Below are 14,819 nucleotides of genomic sequence, written 5' to 3' on the forward strand. Positions count from 1 at the left end.
ATTACTGCTGGGACCATTAAGGGTCAGAACAAACTCAGATTACAAAGAAGCATAAACTGTGAATTGGCAAAAGCTAGGAGTTAGAGCTCTGCAGAAAAGAAGAAAGGAGTAAACCAGAGAAGGCATTCTGTTTCATGCCAGTTATTTTTATTTTTATTTTTCAGTATTTTTGGGTTTGTTTTGTTTTGTTTTGTTTTGTTTTGTTTTGAGACAGAGTCTTGCTCTGTCACCCAGGCTGGAGTGTAGTGGTGGGATCTTGGCTCACTGCAACTTCTGCCTCCCAGATTCAAGCGATTCTTCTGCCTCAGCCTCCCAAGTAGCTGGGATTACAGGTATGTGCCAAAACACCCGGCTAATTTTTGCATTTTTAGTAGATACAGGGTTTTGCCACGTTGGCCAGGCTGGACTCAAACTCCTGACCTCAGATGATCTGCCCGCCTCAGCCTCCCAAAGTGCTGGGATTACAGGTGTGAGCCTCCGCACCCAGCCACAAGCCAGTTATTTTTAAAAACCTTCAACTACAAATATATGGGAATTCTGGATAAATATAACAAATATCCCTTAAAATGCATAGCTGAGGTGAAATAATTAAATGTGAGGGGAGACAGGACAAAGAGAAAGTTGAAACCAAGTTAGCAAACTTGCATTCATATTTTGGCTGCCCTGGGGTAAAAGCAAACAAGAAGCAATGCAGAGATGAGACATAAAAGGTCCCTCACTGAAAGGATGAATTATTATTCTACTCACCAGCAAGGGACATGATGAAGATACTTGTCAATATAAGCTAGACAATTTTTGCCCTTCCTCCTGCAAGTAGAACCTACATCAGTTGGGGAACACAGATGAACAGTGTCTCCAATGTGGCCTTCTGTGCAGGTGATACACCTTAGAGTTCTGGGTTCTGTCTGAATAATTGAGTCTAGTCCTCATTTTTGGAGAGCTTGACTGAAGGGCAGTCAGTCCAGCCTATTCTATTTGTCCACACTACCAGCTTGAGGGCATGTGTCACCTCATGGAATGACCGAGAGATAGCTATAAGAATGGGATTGGGGAAGATATCTGAAGATGCTGACAGATGGTTTGTGTGAAAGTTTGTCAGCTCTTCCACTGTTTCTGATAGACTTCTCAGTAGGACAAAGGACAATGGTGACCAAATTGTAGTTAAAGCTGTCTAGCAGAGGACAGCAAACACAGAAGTCAGTTTAATTTAAAGTGTACAAGCAAAACAGTTATAGAGAGCCACACCAGGGAATTTTTCCTTCAAGAGGAAGGCTCCAGGGGTGACTCTAAAAGATCAAAGATCATTAAGGTTCCTCCCTCCCCTGTTCGCCTTGACATCTGGGGTGTTTCCTCCCCAGGCACTGGCATTGTTGTTCTCCCTCCACCTCCATAAAATTGGTGTGACCTATTCCAGCAGTTATAACTTCACCTTTTCCCAATCATCCATTACTCATATCCAGACCTTTTGTCCACAAAGGTCAGATGCAAGAGGGACAAGGATATTTTATTTTATTTTATTTTGAGACGGAGTCTCGCTCTGTCGTCCAGGCTGGAGTGCGGTGGCGCAATCTCGGCTCACTGCAAGCTCCGCCTCTCAGGTTCACGCCATTCCCCTGCCTCAGCCTCTCCGAGTAGCTGGGACTACAGGCACCCGCCACCACGCCCGGCTAATTTTTTTGTATTTTTAATAGAGACGGGATTTCACCGTGGTCTCGATCTCCTGACCTCGTGATCCGCCCGCCTCGGCCTCCCAAAGTGCTGGGATTACAAGCGTGAGCCACCGCGCCCGGCCGGGACAAGGATATTTTAATAAAACTTATAGAGACCCATTATGTTCCCCCACTTTGGCCCTCCCATGTGGGTCATTGTAGGGTGGAGGGGCCGGTGAGCAGTGTACTCAGCCAAGTGGTCATTATCCTTTATGATCTAGATGATGGCAGTCCAGCAAGAGATCTAGATGGCTGAACTAGAATTAAGTTTCAATACTTTAGGTCCATTTTGAGCTGAGCTGCCATACAGAGAGTAAACCAACCAGGCTGGCTTGGGTTTCCCTTAAGGGAACGAAAGAAGCAGCATGCCTAGAAATGATTACAAAAGTATTGAATTTTCAAAATAGATCTCTATAAACCCCACCCCTTTGTCCTGATCATTACTTAGGCAATAGCTGAGAAGGGACAGTTTTTTTTTTTTCTGGGGACAACTGCGTTCAATGACAAATTGCCTTATTAAGGCATGTAGACCAGGAGGAGGTGAGGGAAGTAGAGTCAGAAATCCTTTTTTTTTTTTTTTGAGATGGAGTCTCAGTCTGTTGCCAGGCTGGAGTGCAGTGGCGTGATCTTGTGACCTCCACTCACTGCAATCTCTGCCTCCCAGGTTCAAGCGATTCTCCTGCCTCAGCCTCCCGAGTAGCCAAGATTATAGGCGTGTGCCACCATACCCAGCTAATTTTTTGGTATTTTTAGTAGAGACGGGGTTTCACCATGTTGGCCAGGATGGTCTCGATCTCCTGACCTCGTGATCCACCCGCCACAGCCTCCCAAAGTGCTGGGATTACAGGCGTGAGTCACCGTGCCCGACCAGAAATCTTTTAAAGTAGATTTTGGAGGAGGTTGGTCAGATTCCACAATACCAGATGCCTTTGGATGGTAGGGAGCATGGAAGGTCCATTGAATACCTTGACAATCAGCCCATTGTGTGTGGCTTTTGCAATAAAAGGGGCATTATTGTCAGCCTGCAAATGGTCTGGGAAGCTGATCACATGACGTAGATTAGTTTCAAGGGTCACAGTGATTTGTTTGGACTCTGCTGATCAGACTGGAAAAGCAACATAGTAACCTGAAAAAGTGTCAACAGCAGTGAGGCCCTGCTGATAGGCCCAAGAGGGGATCAAAGGTCCAATGTGGTGCGGTCAATCTTGCAGGAGCAGCGCCCTGTGCAATGTGGGCTCCTTCGCTATGAGAGAGGAGTCCCAAGTCTGGTATGCCACGATAGCCTCGGCATCAGAAACATAAAGTCCTTCATTTTGTGCCCAGTTTATGAGGGTGGCTGTCTTGCCATGTCTAATCCAGGCAGCAATGGTGGTAATCTGGGCAGTGCAGGTTTGATTAGCAGCTTGCTTGGTCTCATCAGAGAACAGGCCTTTCCATGGGCATCTACATGAGTGACCCAGATGGTTTGATCAGCCAGCCATGATTTGTTTCCACAGTACATGGCCCCAGAGAAAGATGTCTTTAAACTGTCAAGCTATCACTTTCCATGTGGCAAACCAAACAAATAGGCCATCGGCAATAGTCAAGAAGTCAGTAAAACCATAACAAAGTTCATCAAAGGAAGTATTGGTTGGAGCTATGAGAATGGCCTTGTTTTCTGCCCATTAAGTGGAGCCACATTCATTTTTGCTTCTGCATAGCTGGTGGTGAGGTCGAATAGCTGCAGCATTCCAGTAGACACTATTGGGTTTCAGTTTAGTTGAACCATCAGTGAACCAGGCCCAGGCATTAGAAACTTCTGTGAATCAACGGTCCCATGGAGTCAGTGGTTTTGCTTCAGGCAACCAAATGAGGGATAATTGAATGGGGATAACTGTTACTTTTTCATCTAAGTCAAGATGCTGCTTGGACCAGGTCAGCTGCTTTCTTGAATACATTTCCTTTTGACAAGGGAAGCTTATTGGGCCCATTCCGATCTGTTAGTCACTGAGTTTGAGTTAACCCACCCCAAAATGGGAATATAAGGCTGGAGAGTCACAAGGCCTCCATGAGGCAGGTGTTCAGTTTTGACACGAGCCGTAGCAAGCTAATAGCTGGTTTTCAAAAGGGTTGTTTCTAGTAACCATATCAGGGAGACGACTAGTCCCAAACCCCAAGCGGTATTTCTGGGTGGAAGCTGCCTCCCTTTGTCAGAGACTTCAATCAGCAAAATCATCTCCCATGATCATTAAGTTTATAGCACCCTAAAGGTAGACAGCATGCCACAGCTTGCAGGACAGCTTCAAACACAATTTATTGGTTTAAGCCCCACTCAAAGGATGCTGATTTGGCAGGTTCACTGATATAAAGATCAAGTAGCATGACTGAGTGGGGCACATACTGTTTCTAATACTCTAAGAGTCCAGTAAGGTACTGGACTTCCTTTTTGATTTAGGGGACCAAAGAGATAGCAGTTTTTCCATGACCACCACAGGGATTGAGTGTTATAAATCCATCCACATAGTTCCAAGAAATTTTGCTTGGTAAGCCAACAAGTCACCATCTGTATAGTGAAAGCTTCAGACATCAAAAGGTAGAAGAACTCATGCTAAATCCTGACCCACCCACTGGTGACAAATGGCAGGAGAACTTAGGTACCCCTAGGGGAATGCCTATAAACGTATATTGGAGGCCTTGCTACATGAATGCGAACTGATATTGATCCTCAAGTGTCAGGGAGAAGGTGCTGGTAAAAGTCTAAGACAGCAAACCAGGTGTTATCAGCCTGTGTAATGGATTAATTTGCAGTTGCAATATCTGGAACAGCCATGGCTATGAAAGCAAAAACAGATCAGTCAGCAATAATCTACTCTAAGCCTTCACCACCTGCTTCACTGGCCATACAGGGTTATTATATTGAGATAATGCCTTATTTTCCACCTCTGATGCCTTAAAGTCCTTAATCAAGGCTATGATTTCCCTTTCTCTTCCTGGGGTTCTTTAGCTTCTGTTGGACCATCAGGGAGGAGACAGAGAGGTGGGCTGAGAAGCAATGTTTACCTTCCATAAACATTTCTCTATATGCCACTCTTCTGAATCCTGAAAATCTCCCCTCACCCAACCCTGGTACTTATGGGATGGGGATACAATACATCAATTCCTACTGTACATTCAGATGCAGAAGTAACAATCACAGTACATTGAATTGGCCCAATGGACCCTACCCACAAGTTAGATTTCCTTCTTCACTGTGAACCCTGCCTAAGCACCATTAGCTGGATCTGAGGGCTTTTGCCTTCCCCATGTCTGGGTAGGATAGTGACTTGAGCACCTGTGTTCAACAGAGCCATAGCAGTTTGAATTCCTCACTTTCCCCAAATTCCCCTTGGATGAGTAGATATAGTTTTCAATTTTCTTTAGGGTCAGGAAAATCTTGGCCCCACCTCTAATAATCTTTCTTTTTAAACTAGCTGAGTTTGGGGTAGAGGGGGTGGGGAGGGATCAGGGACATGGAGGGAGAGAGTGGCTCTAAGCTATTAAATAAAAAACTTTGCATTTAGGGAGTGTGGCAGAAGCTTATGGTGCAACCAAAAAAATTTTCAGTGTTTTTTCCTACTCACACTTTACACTGACTGAGTAGAGATCCTGATGGTTGACACTATCAATTTCAGCTTTGGAGACCCCTTCACTCAGTCATAGCTGCATGTTTTCTAGCTGAAGCTATTGGGTTTGTGACCCCTAGGTGACTTGACCCAGGCTTGCACAGCAGCAACCTTCTTTGAGAATTCCACTTTAATTCAGGGCCTCTGCTGCCCCTTCACCAAGATAACATCTCTTATGTTCTCACCTGGTTTCAACACAAGGGAAGTTTTCCAGGGCAGCAGCATCTACCTAGGTTTGATTGGGTCAGCTTCTCATTCTCCAGTGGGTCACCTTTGCCAGCATTGTAAACCCAAATTCAAGGCAGTGAGAGCCTGAATACTACTCAATGCCTCATCTACAGTTTCCCATAGGAGTTTGTCTGTCTCAGGGAAATCTCCCTGAAAGGCCCACAGCTCCCTTATTGCAGCCAGGATCTATTGCAAAAAAATAAAAACCTCTAAGACCTTCCACTCTTCCCTCCTAGTGGATCTAAGGCAGACACGATGGACCACAGGAGGGGCTGAGCCATAAGACCCAGTTTATGTTGCCATTCTTCCTTGACAAGCATTACTAGCCCCACTTCCTCATCTCCCAAGTGAACCAGCCAAACTCCTAAAGATGTGCCTGGTTTCTGCCCATAGTGGTCATGAATTTCCCTCCTTCCACACATCTCTGCAATTGTTGTCTAAAAGAGGGCAGAATCTTTTATGTGCACCAGACAATACCTAGTACTAGTTGTTACAGTGGGGCAAACCTGAGGCTAACTCCAAATTGTTCAGGAAGTTCTACACCTGCAGGAGAGTTAGCAAGAACCAGGGCACCATTTGAGCAGGGGTCTTTGAACCTGCTTCCTGGTACTCAGCCTGCATCCACCTCTTCAATCCCCATCATGAACAGGCAATAAAGCAAAGAACTATTTATGGCCTAGTTGAGCAGATAATTTGATCAACATATTTCAGCAACTTTCTTCAAATTTCTTTTCTTTTCTTTTCTTTTTTGAAACAGGGTCTTGCTGTGTTGCCCAGGCTGGAGTGCAGTGGTGCGCTCTTGGCTCACTGCAGCCTCAACTTCTCAGGCTGGAGTGATTCTCCCACCTCAGCCTCCCAAGTAGCTGGGACCACAGGCACACGTCACCATACCCAGCTAATTTTTGTATTTTTCGTAGAGACAAATTGCCTTATTAAGGCATGTAGACCAGGAGGAGGTGAGGGAAGTAGAGTCAGAAATCTTTTTTTTTTTTTTGAGATGGAGTCTCAGTCTGTTGCCAGGCTGGAGTGCAGTGGCGTGATCTCGTGATCTCCGCTCACTGCAATCTCTGCCTCCCAGGTTCAAGCGATTCTCCTGCCTCAGCCTCCCGAGTAGCCAAGATTATAGGCGTGTGCCACCATACCCAGCTAATTTTTTGGTATTTTTAGTAGAGACGGGGTTTCACCATGTTGGCCAGGATGGTCTCGATCTCCTGACCTCGTGATCCACCCGCCACAGCCTCCCAAAGTGCTGGGATTACAGGCGTGAGTCACCGTGCCCAGGCTGGTCTCAAACTCCCGAGCTCAAGCAATCTGCTTGCCTTGGCCTCACAAATTGCTGGGATTACAGGTGTGAGCCACCACGCCCGGCCCTCAAATTTCATTAAATTTACCCACAATATCCTCATCCTTCTCCTTCTAGAAAGCCATGTCTCTGTCAGTATCCCACCCTCCTCACTAAAGCTGTCAAGAACTATAAAAAGTCTGAGATTTTGTCCTACTCAACAAGCTAACAAGTCAGCCCACCACAGTTTCATGGAATCTGGTAGAAAACATGACACTCAGAGATGGACAGCGTTTTACTGTAGAAAGGCCAGTCACCAGATATCAACATTTTGGCACCAGTTTCTTGAGCCCCGATTACGTAGGGGAACTCCTCTGTGCTGGTGCCCTGAAAACCGTGCATATATCCTCATAGGCCATATAAGCAAAGCTCAACTGCAAGCCGATCCAAGCCGTGGCAGAAGGCCCTGTGATCCTCCCCAAGCATGGGGGAAGATCTTCTGCACAGTCGTTTACTTTCTCTTCCAACTATCTGTTGAGCCGGGAGATCTCCTTCCTCATCAGCTCGGGCTCATGGGGGGTCTGCAGCCCCCTGAGCTGTGCATGGAGCCCCCTCATGTATTCGTCCCTGCTGGCATCGTATCGCTGCCACTTGGCATTGAGGTCTTCAACGTGAGTCACCTTCTGTTTTAACAGTCGATTTTCTTCCTCAGTAACACTCTGGACAGAGATGTCCCTACCTGTATGTTCTGACTTTCAGGACTTCTCTCCCCGACGTTCCTTTGTGCATGCTGTCATTTATCCAGACACTTGGCCAGATGCTGACACATGTGGGCAGTGGAGGTCAGCGTCCTCCGCAGCTGGTGGGTCTCATTGGCCAAGGAGCGGCACAGAACGTCACTGGCGAGGTTGGCGGGTTCCCCCTCCGCCATGCTCCTCCGCATCAGGACGACTTCCTTCTCTCGCTCGTGCTGTGGCTGGCTCAGCAGCTGCTGCATCTCCCTCTCTTTCGCTTCTAGTTGCTCAGTAAGCCTCTCAATTTCCTGGCGCATCTGGGCCTCCGCGGTGCCGTCCTCCTGCCGCTGCAGCTGCTCCCGGAAGCGCGCCACCTGCTCCAGCAGCGCGTCCACCAGGGACGGCGCAGTGTCCCCCTACAGCGCGGCCAGCCGGGCGCGGAGGCACGCGATGAGGGAGTCGCGGGCGGCCAGCTGGTCCTGCAGGCGCCGCAGCCTCTACCCGACCTGGTAGTACAGGCCGCAGAGCTCTGCAGCTGCGCGCGGGGCCCCCTCCCGGCTGCCCGACCCCGGGTCCCCGCACGTGACTGTGGGCCTGCCTGGGAGGCCGCACGGCCGCCGGCAACTTCGGTGCCCGGGCCCCGTCGGCTGTCTATCTTGAGGGAGTTTCTCATCGCCTCTTGGTTCCAATGAGGTGTGGGACTTTCCAGCTTGTCCCCTCTCCCTTAGGGAGGCTAAGCTGCAGGCTATAAAACTACTTAGCGGCAGTATAGAAATGGCTCCTCTGGCGCGGTGGCTCACGCCTATAATCCCAGCAATTTGGGAGGCCGCAGCGGGCGGATCACTTGAGGTCAGGAGTTCCAGACAGTGAAACCCTGTCTCTACTAAAAATACAAAAATTAGCTTGGCGTGGTGATGTGTGCCTGTAATCCCAGCTACTCGGGAAGCTGAGGCAGAAGAATCACTTGAACCCGGGAGGTGGAGGTTACAGTGAGCCAAGATCATGCCCCACTGCACTGCAGCCTGGGCAACAGAGCGAGATTGTCTCAAAAAAATACAAAAAAAGAAAGAAAGAAAGAAAGAAAAATGAAATGACTCCTCAGCAACAGGGTGCCCCAACACTCATGTTTCTTGTCATTTGGCCTCTTTTGTTTGGGTGCCTTATTGTGGGACAAGGAATGCAGGGAGCTGACACCATGCTGTTGTTTCTTTTTCTTTTCCTTTTTTTTTTTTTTTTTTTTGAGAGGGAGTCTCACTCTGTCGCCCAGGCTGGAGTGCAGTGGCGCGATCTCGGCTAACTGCAAGCTCCGCCTTCTGGGTTCACCCCATTCTCCTGCCTCAGCCTCTCTGAGTAGCTGGGACTACAGGCGCCCGCCACCACGCCCAGCTAATTTTTTGTATTTTTAGTAGAGACGGGGTTTCACCGTGGTCTCGATCTCCTGACCTCGTGATCCGCCTGCCTCGGCCTCCCAAAGTGCTGGGATTACAAGCGTGAGCCACCGCGCCTGGCCGTTTCTTTTTCTATGTAAGTAATAAACTGTCTGAATCTAATCAGTGTTTGTTGTCCTCTTACCAGCCAAATCTGTAAGCCTGCTCAACGCATTCTCACAGGGCAACTCTAAAGAGGACCAGGTAACACCTGCACCTGCAGTGGATTGCATTATAGGAGAGAAACCCTGGGCTTAGGGAATCTGAACCTTTTATAATGGGCAGTAATCATTCCTGCCCTTCACTCCAGAGGGAGACTATTTTTATTATAGTGGACAGTAAGTATGCCTTCCCTTTGCTTCAGATGTAAACATTATCTTTACTATGTTAAAGACAGTAAGCATGCTTGCCCTTTTCTTTGGAGGGAGACACTACCTCTGTCTTTCAAGGATGCACTCTATACAAATATCCTTGAAAAGATAGTCCAGAACAAAGGACAGTACAGTGCCTTACTTGCAAGATGTGCAAGCACACAAGACCTATGAAGAACTGTCTCCCAACAAAGGATACATGCAGAAGGAGAAAAAACTCTCTTAAACAAAAAGAGGTGGAGCTGGCAGGGACCGAGCGGGTGCCTCAGTCTCCTTCCCCTCCCCTCGCCTGTCATCGCCATCTTCTCCTCACAGCCGGACCGGAACTATGTGATCCCGGAAGTTCCGGGGCCTTTGGACCTCTGTGATCCCGGAAGTTCCTGGGCATTCCGGGGCGTTCTGGGGCCTTTGGAGCGTGGGATAAGCAGTAATGGCGGAGGCTGCAGCTCCCGGAACAACAGCCACAACATCTGGAGCAGGAGCGGCAGCGGCGGAGACGGCGGCAACGGTCTCCACGACTCCGATCCCCACAGTCACCGCCCCGTCCCCGAGGGCGGGCGGAGGGGTCGGCGGCAGCAACGGCAGCGACGGTAGCAGCGGTAGTGGCGGCAGGGGCGACAGTGGCGTGTGTGACGGCAGCGGCGCTTGCGGCGGCAGCGACGCTTGCGATGGCAGCGGCGACAGCTGGACTAAACAGGTCACTTGTAGGTATTTTAAGTATGGGATTTGTAAGGAAGAAGATAACTGTCGCTACTCGCATGACCTCTCTGACCGTCTGTGTGGTGTAGTGTGCAAGTATTTTCAGCGAGGGTACTGTATTTATGGAGACCACTGCAGATGTGAACATAGCAAGCCATTGAAACAGGAAGAAGCAACTGCTACAGAGCTAACTACAAAGTCATCCCTTGCTGCTTCCTCAAGTCTCTCATCAATAGTTGGACCACTTGTTGAAATGAATACAAACGAAGCTGAGTCAAGAAATTCAAACTTTGCAACTGTAGGAGCAGGTTCAGAGGACTGGGTGAATGCCATTGAGTTTGTTCCTGGGCAACCCTACTGTGGCCGTACTGTGCCTTCCTGCACTGAAGCACCCCTGCAGGGCTCAGTGACCATGGAAGAATCAGAGGAAGAGCAAACCGCCGTGGAAACAAAGAAGCAGCTGTGCCCCTATGCTGCAGTGGGACAGTGCCGATATGGGGAGAACTGTGTGTATCTCCACGGAGATTTATGTGACATGTGTGGGCTGCAGGTCCTGCATCCGATGGATGCTGCCCAGAGATCACAGCATATACAATCGTGCATTGAAGCCCATGAGAAAGACATGGAGTTCTCATTTGCTGTGCAGCGCAGCAAGGACAAGGTGTGTGGGATCTGCATGGAGGTGGTGTATGAGAAAGCCAACCCCAGCGAGCACCGCTTCGGGATCCTCTCCAACTGCAACCACACCTTCTGTCTCAAGTGCATTCGCAAGTGGAGGAGTGCTAAGGAATTTGAGAGCAGGATCGTCAAGTCCTGCCCACAATGCCGAATCACGTCTAACTTTGTCATTCCAAGTGAGTACTGGGTGGAGGAGAAAGAAGAGAAGCAGAAACTCATTCAGAAATACAAGGAGGCAATGAGCGACAAGGCATGCAGGTATTTTGATGAAGGACGTGGGAGCTGCCCATTTGGAGAGAACTGTTTTTACAAGCATATGTACCCTGATGGCCGTAGAGAGGAGCCACAGAGACAGCAAGTGGGAACATCAAGCAGAAACCCAGGCCAACGAAGGAACCACTTCTGGGAATTCTTTGAGGAAGGAGCGAACAGCAACCCCTTTGACGATGAAGAACAGGCTGTCACCTTTGAGCTGGGCGAGATGTTGCTTATGCTTTCGGCTGCAGGTGGGGACGACGAACTGACAGACTCTGAAGATGGGTGGGACTTGTTTTGTGATGAAGAATTTTGTGTCTCAGATCTATAGAAACCTTGCGTGGTGTGTGAGCTGGTCTGCTGACCCCAGACAGCAGCTGTCCCCTGTGGTGGTGTGGCAGTGCCTATGTTCTCTCCTAGGCAGGCCTAACAACTCCGGGTGCTGTGGTAAGAATATGTACCCAGGGCCTGTCTTCTCAACCCCTCACCTTTCCCCCAAGGAGTGTGTTGTTTTCCCTGTTGAAAAAATTTACAAAAATAAACGTTAAAGGTTTTTTTTGTTTTTTGTTTTTTTGAGACAGAGTCCCACTCTGTCACCCAGGCTGGAGTGCAGTGGTGCAATCTTGGCTCACTGCAACCTCCGCCTTCCGGGTTCAAGCCATTCTCCTGTCTCAGCCTCCCAAGTTGCTGGGACTACAGGTGCACGCTACAATGCCCAGCTAAATTTTTCTCATTTTTAGTAGAAACGGGGTTTCACCATGTGGGCCAGGCTGGTCTCGAACTCCTGACCTCAGGTGATCCACCTGCCACTACCTTCCAAAGTGCTGGGATTACAGGTGTCAGCCACCGTGCCCAGCCTTAAAGTTAGTTTTTTGTGACAGGCATGAGCCACCGCGCCTGGCTTTAAAGTTAGTTTTTTGTAACAGGCATAAGCCACTGTGCCTGGCCTTAAAGTTAGTTTTTTTGTAACACGAATTTAACTGTTGGACGGTTAGTTTAGGTGTGTTGCATCATCTGTTTTCAACCAGATTGTGTTTATGGACTTTTCACACACTAATTTTGAGGACCCCAGGTTCAAAAGTAAAAACAGTGGCCCTGCTTGGGGGTCCAATAATAGGAGTGATGGGTGAAGGGACCTAAGCTGGCCAGTAGCCTTCTGCTCCAGACATGGGACGTGGATGCTTGAGGTTTCTGGTTAAATCTGCACATCTGTGTTTTTATATCTGTTCCCTACCCCTGTAATCCCTACCACATGCACTTGTTCCGTAGTTTTGGTCTCTCGTTTAATTGCATACAAGTAGTACTACTGGGTACCCAGAACCAAGTGTGAATGTGTTCAGATTTCTACTGTTTTGCATGATAGGAAAATTGAGAAAGAATACATATAAAAGATATAGAGGCATAACATCAATGCAGAGTTGGAAGTTGACCTCCACGGGGTGACATGGTGTGTGCGAGTGTGGGTGTGTGATAAGCTTCTCAAACCTGCATAGATGCAGTATTCTTGGCTTTGGTAGAAAACCTTGGTTTAAGGCCGGGCGCGGTGGCTCACGCCTGTAATCCCAGCACTTTGGGAGGCTGAGGCGGGCGTATCACAAGGTCAGGAGATCGAGACCATCCTGCGAATGGTGAAACCCTGTCTCTACTAAAAATACAAAAAATTAGCCAGGTGTGGTGGCAGGCGCCTGTAGTCCCAGCTACTCGGGAGACTGAGGTGGGAGAATGGTGTGAACCTGGGAGGCAGAGCTTGCAGTGAACTGAGATTGCGCCACTGCACTCCAGCCTGGGCTACAGAGGGAGACTCTCAAAAAAAAAAAAAAAAAAAAAAAAAGAAAACCTTGGTTTAGTGGTTTAAGTCTTGTGTGGCTGTTAGATCTTACAGGACAAAGCAGTATATTGGTAGTTGTCAATATAGCAGTACTAGCTCTGTTTATATAAATAGAGAAATGGAGTTAGCCATAGAGGTTAAAACTACCTGGTTATCCCATATATTAACCCAAACTGGGTCTTGGATACACAATTGTATTTAATGTTTTATGATCTAGCCTTTCCAGTATAGGCACTTTCTGAAAAACCTTTGTCCTCATTTGGGGCATTTTGTTGTCGGGTTTCGCCACGTTGGCCAGGCTGGTCTCGAACTCCTCACTTCAGGTGATCCACCTGCCCTCAGCGCCCGCAAAGTGCTGGGATTACAGGCGTGAGCCACTGCGCCCATCCTGACACTTTGATTTTAACCCAGTAAGATCTGTGCCAGACTTCTAACCCCCGGAATGGTTAAGATAAAAAATTTGTGTTGTTCTAAGCCATTCAGTTTGTGGCAATTTGTTACAGCAGCCTGACATTTTGATTTTAACCCAGTAAGACCCGTGCCAGAATTCTAACCTTCAGAATTGTTAAGATAATAAAATTGTGTTGTTCTAAGCCATTCAGTTTGTGGAAATTTGTTATAGCAGCCTGACACTTTGATTTTAACCCAATAAGACCTGTGTCAGACTTCTAACCTCCAGAATTGTTAAGATAATAAAACTATGTTCTAAGGCATTCAGTTTGTGGCAATTTGTTACAGCAGCAATAAACAACCAATACACATACTTTAAATGGAGACCAATATTTAATTTTCCATGATTTTATAATAATTATAATAACAAGTTAATCATAGTAAATGCAAGTGAGGAAATTATTTTTTTTAATATCTTGAAGCTTAATATCTGGTTCAGAAAAGCATCCTTGTCCTGCCAAAGACATGAGCTTAAAAAATTGTCATTCCATGGGGGTATAAATTGATACAACTGTTTGGAAGGCACTTTGGCAGTAGCTAGCAGAATTTTAAATGTGAATACTCTTTGGCTCAACAGGGTAATTCTAAGAATTGTGCTACTGATTTTCTTTCATAAATTGATGATAATGTATAGACAAGAATGTTTATTAGATTGTTGTTTGTGATTAAAAATTGCAAATAACTTATATGCTTACCAAAAGGGACTGGTAAAGAAATAGTATACAATGGCATTTTATGTAGAATTAGCTCCATCTATAAGTAGTAACATGTCCATAATACATAAGTGAAGCAAGCAAGTGGCAGGTAGTGTGTATAGAATAATTTCATTTTTGTAAAACGAAATTTGTATGTATATGTGTTTATATAACAAAAAAAGTTCTAAACAAAGGTATAGTAAATAGGAAAAAAATCACTCACTTTTTACTGTCTGCATGTCAGTAATAGTTATGGCTACTAATACTTTTTTTGTTTTGAGGACAAGTCTCACTCTGTTGCTCAGGCTGGAGTGCAGTGGCATGATCTCGGCTCACGGCAACCTCCGCCTCCCAGGTTCAAGCGATTCTCATGCCTCAGCCTCCTGAGTAGCTGGGATTACAGGCATGTGCTACCACGCCCAGCTAATTTTTGTGTTTTTAGTAGAGGCAGGGCTTCACTATGTTGGTCAGGCTGGTCTCGAACTCCTGACCTCAAGTGATCCATTCCCCCTCGGCCTCCGAAAGTGCTGGGATTACAGGCATGAGCCACCGTGGCCAGCCATTATGGTTACTAATACTTTTGCAGTTGGAATATATCAGCTTCAGCATGAAATGAAAACCTGAAGAAATAAAAAAATGTTTTGTAATAACCCTTGGGTGATTTGATAGTCTCACATGTGATTAGCGATTTGGCGTACCTCTAATTCCTAACTGGATTACTAAATTTATAAGTGACCGAAAAAAAGCAAGAAATGGCTTGTAATTTAGGACAGTACAAACCAAATAAGGAACAAACAAGCGGAACAGCCCACAAGGCCAGTA

At 47.1% G+C, this 14,819-nt stretch overlaps 1 protein-coding gene and 1 pseudogene across 2 annotated transcripts; one reads left to right on the plus strand and one right to left on the minus strand.

The window, feature by feature from the left end:
- Nucleotides 1–2,908: 2,908 nt before the first annotated feature.
- Nucleotides 2,909–9,780, minus strand: LOC116811035 (TNFAIP3-interacting protein 2-like; annotated as a pseudogene).
- Nucleotides 9,781–9,822: 42 nt separating this feature from the next.
- On the plus strand, nucleotides 9,823–11,578 carry LOC116811265 (putative E3 ubiquitin-protein ligase makorin-4). 2 transcript variants are annotated; one of them, XM_032756326.2, is made up of 2 exons: nucleotides 9,823–9,967; nucleotides 10,058–11,578. In XM_032756326.2, exons 1-2 carry the CDS (start codon nucleotides 9,823–9,825, stop codon nucleotides 11,353–11,355), a joined length of 1,443 nt encoding a protein of 480 aa, XP_032612217.1. In that variant the 3' UTR covers nucleotides 11,356–11,578. The 2 variants fall into 2 exon arrangements, with proteins under 2 accessions (XP_032612217.1, XP_032612216.1); XM_032756325.2 differs by having other exon boundaries at nucleotides 9,823–11,578.
- The last annotated feature ends 3,241 nt before the right edge of the window (nucleotides 11,579–14,819 follow it).

The sequence above is a fragment of the Hylobates moloch genome, unplaced genomic scaffold (assembly GCF_009828535.3).
Source record: "Hylobates moloch isolate HMO894 unplaced genomic scaffold, HMol_V3 SCAFFOLD_7, whole genome shotgun sequence".
Classification (NCBI taxonomy): Eukaryota; Metazoa; Chordata; class Mammalia; order Primates; family Hylobatidae; genus Hylobates; species Hylobates moloch.

Bases quoted from the DNA above. Each gene is read 5' to 3' on its own strand.
- LOC116811265 (XM_032756325.2), top strand. From the start codon at position 9,823: ATGGCGGAGGCTGCAGCTCCCGGAACAACAGCCACAACATCTGGAGCA.